Source organism: Chionomys nivalis, chromosome 13 (genome assembly GCF_950005125.1).
Source record: "Chionomys nivalis chromosome 13, mChiNiv1.1, whole genome shotgun sequence".
In the NCBI taxonomy this organism is placed as follows: domain Eukaryota; kingdom Metazoa; phylum Chordata; class Mammalia; order Rodentia; family Cricetidae; genus Chionomys; species Chionomys nivalis.
The window spans coordinates 43,486,570-43,500,520 of record NC_080098.1 but is presented as its reverse complement, the minus strand read 5'-3'; the positions used below and the strand labels follow the sequence as shown (position 1 = coordinate 43,500,520).

The window sequence follows — 13,951 nt, the reverse complement described above, 5'->3', positions numbered from 1 at the left end:
GCAAGGCTGTCTCCATAAACAGCAGGCCAGGACTTGGCAAAGCAGTGCATGAGCCAGGCGTCTTCCTGCTTCTGTACACAGCCTTACAGGATAATGTAAAATAAAGGCAATAATATTTTAAGACACGTGAAGATTATATCTGCCATTAAAGTTTTATTGGGACTTGGTTCTTACGCTCATTTGTGACTCCCTGTGGCTCTCCTGTTTCAATAGCAATCCTAAGTGACATTCAATATATGTTGTATGACTTAAAAAATGGAAAATATTTAGTTGGCCCTTTATTTAAAAAAAGTACCTATTTGTCATGTTTGATACAGTGTTGCTATGTAGCCCACACTGGCATTAAGTTCCTGATCCTCCTGCCTCAGCTTTTCAAATGCTAAGAACACTGATTCCTTACTAAAAGAATATATATATATATATATATATATATATACACATACATACATATATACATACATATATGTGTATGCTGTAAACTTTGAACTAAAAAGTTGCTCTGATGGGCTTTATGCCTGTTCGTTTTCCAACTAGGACAAAATGGAAGTCTGTAAGGGATTATCAGTCACCCTGCTTTCCATAATACTCCTACTTCATTCCTGTCAGTATAATCTGTGGAGCGTTTTTAAAATTAGAACCATGGTACATGTACAAAAATGTACTTTTATTTCTCCTCTTCTTCATAGTCCTAATGGGGCAAGTCAGAGTGGGTAGGCAGTGATTGCTGAAGACTCTAAAAACCTTTTATAAGCAGGGCACAGTGGAACATGTCTATAATCCCAGCATTTGGAAGGAGAAGTATAAGGATCAGGAGTTCAAGGGCATCCTCAGCTACATAGTAAGTTCAAAGCCAGTCTGAACTTCGTAAAGAACCTGTCTAAGAAACAAAGCAACAGCCCTAAAGATCCCCCTGATGCCTGTAGTTCAGCCATTGTGGTGTCTTTTGTTTGGTTGGTTGCTTTTTGGCTTTTTGTTTGTTTGTGTGTTTTTTATTTTTTGAGACAGGGTTTCTTTGTGTAGCTTTGGATCCTGTCCTGGAACTAGCTCTTGTAGACCAGGCTGGTTTGGAACTCACAGAGATCCACCTGCTTCTGCCTCCTGAGTGCTGGGATTAAAGTGCCACCACTGCCCAGTTTAGCCATTGTGGTATTTTAGGAGTTGGGTGCTTGGCTTCATTACCTCAGGTGGTCTGAGTGCATGTGACTGATGTAAATGAGGTCTGCTTTGCACAGCCTCTCCAGCCAGTCAGATGGAGGCTCGTGTAGCAGCCACCATCCTCGAGCAAAAGCAGGGCCAGTTAACCAAGGGTCAAACACCATCCGCTTGTCTCCCAGCTTGAGGTCCATGCAGGCATGAGTGAGATATGTTACCTGTTGGAAGAGAGTGACATTCCTGCTATGATCCGGTTACTGGTTAGCCGCAGCAGAGTGCAAGGCTCAGGAGGCTTCTTTGACAAGGTCATGCCAACTCCAGCTCAGCGACAGCTGCAGGCACACCCTGACAGAACACCGCTCCTTCCACAGCTTGTCAGGATGGAGTCTCTAGTGCCTGCTGTCAAATCAATGGATGCACCCAATTCTTCTCTCTTTAAACCAGATCCTACATGTTTAGCTATTGTCTGACCACTCCAAACACAGTTTCCAGGGTAAGTAGTTAGAGATTTTAGAGCAAGCATTGAGGGATTTACCATGAAGGCAGTTCGAGACGTTAGGACAGGCATCGAGGAACTGAACATGCCAGTGTGGCTTCAAGGGGTGTTGGTTGATTCCTGATTAGTTTTCTGGGTTAGCACAGCTGGACAGACTGGACTGGCATCTGACTTACTGGGCTGTATGGTTTTCTGCTCTACATTGCCTTCCTACCACCCCTGCAGGCACCAAGGTCCTCTGAGAATGGGGAAATTGTCTTCCCCAAACTTCTGAAGTATTTCCTTTAAAGAAACATGATCTGAAGATAAAAGATGCACAAAAGACTTGCAGAAGATCTCAGGTTGAGGTGCAAAAATAAATAGCTTGTTATCTGTCGCAGGGGTAAGGCAGTTTATTCCCCAAAGGTTCAGGTGATTGAAACTTGGTACCCAGGGTGGGAATGTTGAGAATGCATGGGATCTTTAAAAGGCGGAGTCTGGTGTAAGGTATTTAATTAGGGACAGAGATTTTAGAAGAGAACAATGCAGTTCTTGCAGGATCACAGGATCTTAGGATTGGCCAATTTCCTTAAGAGCTGGTTTTCATGAGGGACTGGTACCTCCCTCCAGTCTTTGTTCTGCATGTATGACATGTTACTCCTGCATTATTGTGAGCCCATCCACCATGAAGCACTTGCCAGAGCTGGGCACATGAGAACACCATGCTTTTGAAGCTCTCAAACTATGGTTTAGAATATTTCCTTTATAAAGTTCTTAACTTCAAGTATTTTATCATTAAAGCATTGACTAATATACCATCTTATCCAAAAATGTTTCGACACTAAGGGTAGCTCCCAACTTCTTCCAGCAATTTTACATGGCTCTTCCTTTGAAACATCATTTTTGTTCTCTCTCTCTCTCTCTCTCTCTCTCTCTCTATATATATATATATATATATATATGTATATATATATATATATGTGTGTGTGTGTGTGAATATAGTTGTGAAGATATGCAAATATATGTATTAATGAGATCTTAGTTTTATTTTGTTGTTAGGAATATTATAATTTTAATATTTCCTTACCTGTACTTCCCCAAAAGCCAACTCTTCAGGAGCCCTGGGATCAGAGTCCCAAGGATTAGGAGGATTCAGTTCTACAAGGAGAAGTCCATTGTTTTCATCCATTTCGACAACTAGAACCAAAGAGAAATAAATCTGAGCAAGTGATAAAATGACATTTTTGAAAGTTATCACTGAAATAGAAACATACAGTTCAAGTATAGAGGACCAACGTCACACTCACGACAGAAGAGAATACTAACTGATTGTTTTCTTATGCTGCACTTCAGCAACTCAAGAGATCTCAGGCATGTTTGACTTATCCACACAACTGTAGTGTCATGAAACCAGGGACAGGGAGAAGGTCGAGGCGCTGAGAGAGGCAGGAAGGAATTTCCAACATGATGATATAAGCCAAAAGAAGTGTAACTAGAGAGTAGTTTCAAGTCACTCAAGTTCAGCTTGAGAGATGAGATGACTGACAGGCACAAGAAGTATACCACAGACAGGCAGCATGATGAGGGATGTCATGCAAAAGGATGTCACAAACATGATGAATGACGTCATGTGGAGGAGTGCCACAGACAGGAAGCATGATGAATGACGTCATATGGAGGGATGCTACAGGCAGGCAACTTGATGAGTGACATCATGCAGAAGGATTCCAGCAATGGAAAGCTTAGAATTCACAAAGATCTGTCACATGCCTATTCCAACCATGAGCCAAAAGAAACCATTCCTCTTGAGTCTGTAGTTGTCACCCATATGCAGAGGATACAAGATGAGAATGCTCACTGATAAAAGGTACCAAGTCATGTGGTTAACACAGACAAGAATTAAGGGTTAATTTAAGATATGAGTTAGTTAATAAGAAGCCTGAGCTAATAGGCCAACCGGTTTATAGTTAATGTAGGCCTCTGTGTGTTTCTTTGGGATTGAATGGCTGCAGGACTGGGCTGGACAGAAGCCTCTTTCTACAAACCGTACCCAACATGGGCTATTACATCCACATAAAACCCGAGAGATAGAAAAGAACAGAGTTCTTGGTAGTAACATTTTCTCGGGTGGGCTCTGTTTGCTGGAGGCAAGCATGTCTCATATAAGAGAGGCTTTTTGACTCAGCTTTAGTTGCAAAAACCTTGCAGTTCTTTTTAGAGGCCGTCATCAAACACTTAAATGGTGTTTATGAATAATTGATAGCATGCTTCTTGGTGGTGGCAGGGACCTTGAAATTCCACAGAGTTGTGGCAATAAACATGGCTCCTTCCAGTACCTCTGCCATGAAGCTAGACCCTCAGAAAACTAAGGGATAGAGTGGATCCAGCCGTCAAACCCACAGCTTTAATCCTAGCCATATTACTTAGCAAATTAAAGACTCATGTGGTCAGAAAAAAAAGAGATATGCACTAAAGATAGATTCAGGCAGAAGAAAAAAAAACCTTTAAATGGTTTGCAGTATGTTTAAGAAACTTCTCTTAAATTGCTCCTTTCCAGGAATTTGGTCACAACAATAAGAAAAGCAATTAAATAATTCCTAACGACAGCTTTAGTTTTCTTTTTTTGTACTGTGTTTGTCTGGTTTTGGTATCAAGGTATTACTACTGACCTATTTGGTCTGAAACAGAATCACACATGACCAAGTGAGCTCTATACCAGACTGATTCAGTATTTGAAAAATGCAATGATGATGACAGAAGGAAGGGGAGAAATATATGAGAGTCTCAGTGAATACAGAAATGATATTTGACAAAAAACAACACCCTTTTGTGAGTTAGACAATACTGTTAGGAGACCTGAAAAAGGACAGCTGAGAAACACGCAGCTGCTTTTACTGCGAGAGCAGAAACAGAACCAAGAGTTTTTCTTTTACCACTTTTGCCTAGAGGTTTTAGATAAAACAACTACACAAAAAAATGAAAGAAAAGGCATACAAACTAGAAAGAAGTTAAGCTATCTACAACCACAGAGGACATGGTCTAAATATAAAACATTTACTATACCTAACAAGGAACTATAGGAATAACAAGTGAGTTCAGGAAGGCTGTAGATACATGATCAAAGTCAACATTTCTATATGTAGCAATGAACAATCTTAAAATTATGTTAATAGAATGATCAAAAAGAATAAAATGCTTACAAATGAATTTAATAAAAGTAGTACCAATTTTCCACAGAGCCATGATAAGAAAAAACAAGATGATACAAAAACAAACACACAGCTCTATAGATCAGAGTAAAGAATTCAAATAAACCCACCTGGCTAGAGGCATTTTATTTTTTGAGAAAGATGTCAAAAAAAAAAATTTCAGCAAATGGTGCTGGTAAAACTGGATAGCCACATGTACAAGAATGAAAACAGACCACTATCTCTTAGCCAATAAAAATTAAACCAAAAGGATCAAATACCTTAACAGAGGATCTGAAACAGTGAGTCTGCCAGAGGAAAGAATAGGGGAAACAGTCCAAAACATAGATGGGCAATGGGTAAGTTTCTGAACAGGACTCTAGTCTGTCAGGAAATAGCACCAATTGACAAATGGGACTTCATAACATTAGCGAACTTCTGTCCAGCAACTAGAGCAATTTGGTGAAGAAATCCCACAGACTAGGAGAATGTATTTGTTCACTATGTATCTGGCAGAGGAGTAATACCTAGAATATACAAAGAATCAGAAAAAAAAAGCCAAGCAATGAGAAATTAAGTACCTAATCAATAAATGAGCTAGCGAAACAAGAATCCCAATCAAGCCAAATCACAACAAGCCAAGTTAAAGAATATTCAGGTTTAATGGGATTCCTGCGCTCTCGGGTAGCCCCGAGGAGAACTTGGAAGCTGGGGTGGGGGACGACACAGGGAGGGGAACAGGATGGGATGGGACACACACACACACACACACACACACACGATCGGACACGATCACCCAGGGACTTTCCGGGGAGCCTTTAAATAGACTGTGGGAGTACTCAAGGTTTTGGTGCGCTGCCTTGCCCCTCCTCGGGGGAAGGGTCAAGGTTTGGTGTGCACAGGGACAGGGCCTCCAAAGATGGATGCCAGAGACCGGGACTTACAGAAAGGAGCTGGAAATTCTCCAAAGATGAAATGCAAAGGATCAATAAATGAGAAAGCAAGGCCTTGTCTCAAACAAGCTATCAATCAATCATATAGGTCTAACAGTTTAAAATCAGACCAGATGCAAAACTTGGAGATTGGAAGCCATCACGACAAAGCTGCCCTCCCCCACCCACCCTGGCAGGAAGTATGGGTGAGTGTTTACCCAGCTCGTCCTGACAGAAGCTCCCTGGAGGGTTGGTGTACTTCATGGTGCTCACATCTAACTTCCAGTTGTGCTTTGTGCATTTAACGGTCCTGGAGGGTGGGGGAGATGATAGTCAACCATAGGACACAGTGGAAGGAGAGTCAGTGCTGATGAAGTAGGAAGGCAACTCATGACAGGGAAGTCAAAGCAATTGATGGAATGCAAAATACATGAAAGAAAATCTATAAACAGATAATATTGCGGTAGCCAAGGAAATGCTAGCTAATCATCAAGCAATGTTCTTAAATGCGAAGATGATGTCTAGTTCACACAGTGATGTGTGTTAGAGACAACAGAAGGGTCTTCAGGATAAGTGACCTCCTCCTGGCCAGGATGAAGAGGGACAGTCTGGAGTGATGGTCATCATACAGAGGCTCTAGGGAAAGAAGGGAAGGCTGGCCAGTGGTGAAGCAATGGCTGTGCCCAGATAAGCAAGGTGATAATAGGAGCTCATGCTCCTGCAGACAGCCCTTGGCCAGAAACTGCTCAAGAGTCCATTCTCATGACAGTAAAGTGAGGTTCAGAGAGAACATGGTCTTACATATGTCTGACTTATCTATCAGCAACCCTTCACCTTTAGTGCCCAACTAGTTTAAAATCCCCAAAAGGTTTTCCTAGCGCTTAAGGTTTGAGAGTGTGATTACTGGGTCAGATACAATATACTGAGATAAATATGAATTTCAGACAAAGTGTGATGTGGGACTCCCCTCTGTATGCTGTGAATATGTTTTATTGCCGTTGGTTAATAAAGAAGCCACTTTGGGCCTATGGCAGGGCAGAATATAGCCAAGTGGGAAATCTGAACAGAGATATACAGAGAGAGTAGGCAGAGTCAAAGAGATGCCATGTAGTTGTCAAAGGAAACAGACACTCCAGAACCTTACTGGCAAACCATGAGCCTCGTGGTAAAATGTAAAATAATAGAAATGGGCTAATTTAAGATGTAAGAGTTAGTTAATAAAAAGCCTGAGGTAATAGGCTGAAAAGTGTTGTAATTAATGTAGTTTCTGTGTGATTATTTAGGCCTGAGCAGTTGGGAAATGAACAAGCAGTTTCTGCCTACAAAAGTGAGTATATTTTCTTTTCTTTTTCCTTTTTTTGATTTTTTTCAAGACAGTTTCTCTGTATAACTCTGGCTGTCCTGGAACTCTCTTTGAAGACCAGGTTGGCCCCAAACTCACAGAGATCCACCTGCCTCTGTCTCCCAAGTGCTGGGATTAAAGGTGTGTGCCACCATACATGCTAAAAGTGAGTGTGTTTTCAAATGCATGTCTCCCATTATATTTACAACATATACTAAAATTTGTTTTTTATCAACAATTATTTGGGTGAGTCTACTGCATTTCTATTTACTAATTTAATTCCATTTCAGAATAAGACTCAGATTATAGCAAGCTGGAGCCCTTTTAGAGGAGGTGCTGTGACATTTTTGCTGTTTGCTTGAATTAACTTCCTTCTTTCCTTCCTTATTTCTTTCTCCCATCAACTTTTTTGAGACAGGATCTCATGGAGACCAGGCTGGCCATGACCTTTATTTACTGTGTAGCTGAGGGTGACCATGAACTCTTACTCTCTCTGCCTCCTCCTAAGTGTTTCACCATGTGGAGCTCACTTTACCTGGCTGGCTCAGTTTTATTTTGTTTTTGTTTTTTGTTTTGTTTTTCAGTTAGATTTTATTCCATAGCCCAAACCGGTGCCAAACAAACAGAAACTCACCGTCTCAGTCTCCCAAGTACTGGAATCACAAGCATGAGCTACCATATCCAGTTCCCTTTTATCTCCCCAGAAAATAAAGCTGGGCAAACCTGGGGGAGCTCAGTCAGAAGTAGGGTACAAAACGTTTTTTCCCTTATCTTCATAAATTCTTACTGATATTCAAGATGCAAAGAATTTTTTAACCAAAAAAGTCTCCTACCAAAAATATCATTTTTTGAAAAAATCAAAAGCATACATTTTAACTTATTCTTGTTTTTTTTAAGATTTATTTATTTTATGTACGAGTGCTCTATTTTCATGTATGCCTTTACACTAAAAAAGGGCATCAGATACTGCTAGACAGGGTTGTGAGCCACCATGTGGATGATGGGAATTGAACTCAGGACCTCTGGAAGAGAAACCAGTGCTTTTAACCTCTGAGCCATGTCTCCAGTCTTGTAAGCATATCATGCCGACATTTCCAAGCTTGATTATATCCAGAACTTTGTGGCCCTTCCTTTCTTAGCCACGCACGGACAACAACCTCTAAAAATTAGGATGAGACATCCCAGATAGGACTGAAGAACCCAAGAGGCAAAGTTGGCAGAACTAAGTGTAGTAGGGTTTCAGCCTGATTGGAGTGGGCAGGAGTGGAACAAGAGAAGATGGGGGGAATAGGAGGGAGCAGGAAAGGGTTAGAATGGGGCACGAGAGAGAAATAGAAGGGGACAGGAGTGGGCATGAAGAGGAGCCCACTACACACAGAAGCTATGAGAGCATGTTAGACTTAAGGACATGAAATGTATAGCACCTAAGACCTGCTGATTTTAGTTATGTGTCAGGAAGAAAACTGACTGGACAGCAAGTAGGAATGGACTGTGCTTGACTGTACCCTGGAAAAGATGCTTTTCTAGGACCGGTAGCTGCACAGCAGGCTCAAGCAGAAGAATGGAAAGTAGAGACAGATAGGAGCCATCACCGGCACGCAGTTTAACTACTGAGCACTGAGCTCCACAGAGGATAAAGAGTGCCCAGCTTCCCTGTGAAGGCTGCACGGAAAACAGGTGTGTGGGCTAGGGAATGGCTCAGTGGGTAAAGGCCTTGTCACACAAGCAGGAGAACTTGAGTCTAAACCCTGTACTCCTGTAAAAAGCTAGGGGTGACAGCGTGCACCTATAGCCAGCACCGAGAAGGCGGAGACAGGAGGACCCCTACGGCTTCCTAGCCTGATACAACCTAATTGGTGAGGTCCAGGTTCAGTGATAGACCCTCAAAATATCACGTGGAGTGTGATTCAGGAAGAAACCTTCTGTCAAATCTGCCCTCCTACACACACACACACGCACGCACACACGCAGGCATGCATGTACACACATGCACACACACGCACACACATATGTATACATATTCACACAAAACAGGGCTAAACTGCTGGTAGAATGAATCTAAAATCAACCGCCTTAACAATTTTGCATGAGGCAAGAACGGTTGATCTGTCACGTGAGGAGCTCACTATATCCTGGTGAGCAAACTGTTTGCAAAAACAACAGTTTGTCCCAATAATCTGTGTACACAGAAGACCACGGGAATACGAACAGTGGTGAACATTTATTGGCTGTTTATCATATACCCCAGATGATGGTCTTTTAAACCCTTTCTGTAGATTTTGAGTGGGTGATTCTATGTGTGCGAGTGTGTGTGTGCATGTGTACAAGTCAAAGATCACTACCAGAAGTCTTTCTCAATTTCTTTTCTATTTACCTTTTCTCCTTATTAATTTTAAGAAGGCTTTATTAAAAAATATTGCAAATAAGTAAAAATATCACACACCAAAATTATCTATACCCAAAGTCTGTACAACTTAATAAAACATATATATACATATGTATATTTATACTTAGTTAGTTAGAGTTGACCTTCAGAATAAATGTGAGCTTCAGTTTTACACTTTTAGTACTGAATATATTCATGCATTTATCCATTACCCAAACCAAAACATCCATAACAGGAACTAGAACACCAATCTGCTTCTTATCCTCTTCCACAACATGTGTCTGCCACGTGCAGTGGCTCCTTCTTCGTTATTTCCACTTACTCTTTTGGAGATAGGGTCTCTCACTGAACCTCTTTGATTAAACTAGACTGGCTGGTTAGGAAGCCCCAGGGATCCTCCTGTCCCTGCACTCCAGAGGTTGGGATTGCAGGCACTCGCCACAGTGCCTGGCTTTTTACACAAAAAATGCTACGGATTTGAACAGGCTTCAACAGCAAGCATTTTACCCTCTCTGAGACGTGACAACGTAGGTGTTTTCATTTCCCAAATGAGCAGACTGAGGCTGAGGAAGTTTATGAACCTGTTCAAGCTGATTCCGGAGCTGGTGAGTGGTGAGGTGGGCAGGGAGGAGAGTTCACACTATAGCACTTAGCTTTAGCACCCCTCTATGTGGTTAGCTACATGTAAGAAGACAGGAAACTCAGAGCCTCCCAGTGGCAATCAGCAAGAGAAAAAAAAATCTTTATCCACCCTGAATTCTGCACAAATGTACCAGAGATGAAGGAGATGAGAAAGAAAACTAACAAACAGCCCATCTGGAGTATTACCTGCACTTTCTGACTCCAGGTGCCACAGAGACTGCACTGGAAAGTCTAGTAACATGTACATGTAAGAACATGGACTGTGAAAACTGTGTGTGTAATCATACAGCTCTATGGGTAGACGTGGAAACATTCTAGATTTGGAAATTGTCCTCTGCACAACGATAGGGGGACAACTCCTCAGCTCCCTCTGGTGTGGGAGGTCCTCCTGTCAATGTGTTGCTTTCATTGGTTAATGAAAAAAGAAACTGCCTTGGCCTGTTGATACGGCAGAACTTAGGTAGGTGGGGAAAACTAAAAGGCATGCTGGGAGAAAGGAAGCAGAGTCAGGGAGAAGCCATAAATCTTTGCCTGAGACAGATGCCGGTAAGAATCTTTGCCAGTAAGCCACTGCCATGTGGCGATATACAGAAAAGGGTTGAAATAATATGAGTTAGCCAATAAGAAGCTAGAGCTAATGGGCCAAGAGTGATTTAATTAATATAGCTTCTGTGTGATTATTTCGGGTGTAACCTAGCTGGGCGGCCGGGATGAATAAGCAGGCCCTCCTCCCGCAATATCCCTCCAGTACCGAACTATCCACACATGAGCAGAGGAATAAGATCAATGACACAAAGAAGGGAAAAGGCCCAACACCCAGGGACTCAGCCCACACAGCCCAGGACAGGCTGCAGAAGACTCTGAGCACTGGTTCTCAGCCTTCCTAACGCTGTAACACTTAAATACAGTTCCTCAGGCTGTGGTGACCCCCACCTATATAATCATTTTCTTACTACTTCATAACTGTAATTTTGCTACTGTTATGAATTGTAATGTAAATGTTTGTGTTTTCTGATGGTCTCAGGCAGTTCCTCAGGCCGTGGTGACCCCCACCTATATAATCATTTTCTTACTACTTCATAACTGTAATTTTGCTACTGTTATGAATTGTAATGTAATTGTTTGTGTTTTCTGATGGTCTCAGGCAACCCCTATGAAAGGGTCATTTGATCCCAAGGGGTCGCGATCCACAGGTTGAGAACCACCGTTTGAAAGGATTTGGTATCCGTAAAGCAACTGATGAAACAGATGCCCAGGAATTCTCTCTTTTCTCTCCCTCTCCCTCTCCCTCTCCCTCTCCCTCTCCCTCTCCCTCTCCCTCTCCCTCTCCCTCTCCCTCTCCCTCTCCCTCTCCCTCTCCCTCTCCCTCTCTCTCTCTCTCTCTCTCTCTCTCTCTCTCTCTCTCTCTCTCTCTCGTGTGTGTGTGTGTGTGTGTGTGTGCGCTCACTCCTGCAACCCAAACATTCCCATACAAGTACATGTAGTCTAGAAGTAGGCTACCATGACTAGGATTGTCAAACTAATTCAGAGTTCTTGGAGAAAAGAGAAAGTAAATCTAAGCAAAACATAACATTTTGAAGTCTGGAAACTGTCCCAATGAAGAGGAAAGTTCATTAGAAGCAATTTGCCGATTATGTCATTTAAAATATCTAGATAAGTAACCGGACCCCTGGCAAGAGAGCAAAGGACCCGTGTACCTTGCATCCAAATCTTCGATGTCTTTGATGAACAGACCTCCCTGGTGCTTGCACAGGTTCTTGCACGCCTTGATGTGACCCTTCGCCTTGTAAATGATATACTCTTTGCCAGTAGTCTTATTCCTAAAAAAGTTGATTCCTTCTTTGAGCTTGGCAGTTTCAGCCGGCGACAGAGACAGCAGGGTCTCAGCTGTCTGTTTCCTGTGAGGGAGAGCCGACATTATGAAGAGCATTAGTGGTGCTGGGTTTGAAAGGATAAACATTCTGAATTGATAGCTTAAAAGTTGCTCTCCCAACATGAACAAGGAAGTCAGGACCATGAGGGGTGCACCCAACCACTGAGACAGGGGGGCCGATCTATTGGGAGCTCACCAAGGCCAGCTGGACTGCTACTGAAAAAAACATGGGATAAAACCGGACTCTCTTAATGTGGTGGACAATGAGAGCTGACGAGAGGCCAAGGAGAATGGCACAGGAACTTTCATCTGGCGATGGATCGAGAGAGAGACAGAGACCCAATTTGGATCAACCGTCTGAGCTCTTAAGGTCCAAATGAGGAGCAGAAGGAGGGAGAACATGAGCAAGGAAATCAGGACCACGAGGCGTGCACCCACCCACTGTGACAGTGGAACTGATCTATTGGGAGCTCTCCAAGGCCAGCTGGACTGGGACTGAATAAGCATGGGTTGAAACTGGACTCTCTGAACAAGGCGGACAATGAAGGCTGATGAGAAGCCAAGGACAATGGCACTAGGTTTCGATCCTAATACATGAACTGGCTTTGTGGGAGCGTAGCCTGTTTGGATGCTCACCTTCCTGGACCTAGATAGAAGTGGGAGGACCTTGGTCTTCCTGTAGAGCAGGGAATTTGGACTGCTCTTCAGTATCGAGAGGGAGGGGGAGTGGACTAGGGGGAGGAGAAGTGGAGTGGGGATAGGGGGAGGGGAGCGGGGGGAGGGGGCAATATGTGGGAGGAGGGGGAGGGAAATGGGAAACGGGGAGCAGTTGGAAATTTTAAGTAAAAAAGAATAAAAAAAAAAAAGTTGCTCTCCCTCAGCTCACGCTCAGTGCCCCCCACACACACACACATAGTGCCCTTTCTTCACCCTTTAAACCCATGCGCATACGCTTTCCTATAGAGCTGAGTCCTGTCTCACTTGCCTGTCCATCGCCTGACAGCTCCTGGGTATTCCAAAGCAATTGCCGGCGGTTCCTTCTTCTTCTGCAGCTTTCTTTTTTTCTCCTGCCAGGAGAAAGGCGGTAAACTGCCTGGAGAGAGAATGCTTACTCAAGTCACTTTTCCGTTAATGGTGTTTCCTCTCCCCACCCCCACCTCCTTTAAAAGCCTGGGTCTCCGGCTCAGCCTTCCCTGCTTTCTCTTTTACAACTGAACATCCCTCAGCCTCAGATGGCATTCAGGTCCTCCAGGATGGCCATCTGCCTGTAGATTCAGCTGGAACTTGCCCCTCCTTGACCAAGCCTCCTGAATCCATCACTGACTACTCCAGGCAACCCCACCAGAAGAGCACCTGGTACCCTGCCTGCTCTCTTTACATGAGTCCTCTTTGAAAGTCCTATCTTGAGTTTTTCTCTTCCACCACCCTGTCCCATGCTGTCTTCATCGGTTAGCTATTTAACAAATTAACCCTCTCAGGCATAAAGTTTGAATGATTTACAGAAAACTTTAGCAGCCAATGAGGTATTGAAACCTCAGGTTTGACTGCAGCCCAGTTTCTGAACAGGTTCTCTCCACTGGGGACTTTGAATCCTAACAAAGGTGAAGTTTCTGTGGGGGAGGTGTTTTTCAAAACGCACCTTTCCCCCTTATATGTGGTGCCAAGAAATCTGGGTGTATGTGGTTTATTTGTATCTTTTATTCCAAACTGACTTAAAAATTCTCTCCTCTCCTCATGTTGCCTTTAAAAATGAGCTCAAGTGTATGTGGGGATGGTTTCATTTTCAGTCCATAAATGTCCGAAACCAGAAGGAAAAAAAAATAGGGAGTGGGGGATGGGTTGGGAACGTGGCAGGATGCAGAGATCAAGTCATTCCCAGTTCTCTACAGAGGGAGGCACCGCTCTGGGACAGATACCCATCTTACGGCACAGCCACCACCCCTTCTGTCCTCCGCGCCTCC

At 43.2% G+C, this 13,951-nt stretch overlaps 1 protein-coding gene across 1 annotated transcript in view; it reads right to left on the bottom strand.

Annotated features, from left to right (window-relative positions):
* The window catches only part of LOC130885512 (cytidine monophosphate-N-acetylneuraminic acid hydroxylase), a 54,915-nt gene extending 42,880 nt beyond the window's left edge, over positions 1–12,035 (bottom strand). Inside the window, exons 1-4 of the mRNA XM_057787051.1 lie at positions 11,815–12,035; positions 5,966–6,057; positions 2,715–2,824; positions 1,180–1,370 (exon numbers count right to left, since the gene is read on the bottom strand). Of these exons, the coding sequence (XP_057643034.1) occupies positions 1,180–1,370; positions 2,715–2,824; positions 5,966–6,057; positions 11,815–12,035 (614 nt within the window). The remainder of the gene's footprint in view (positions 1–1,179; positions 1,371–2,714; positions 2,825–5,965; positions 6,058–11,814) is intronic.
* Positions 12,036–13,951: the final 1,916 nt, after the last annotated feature.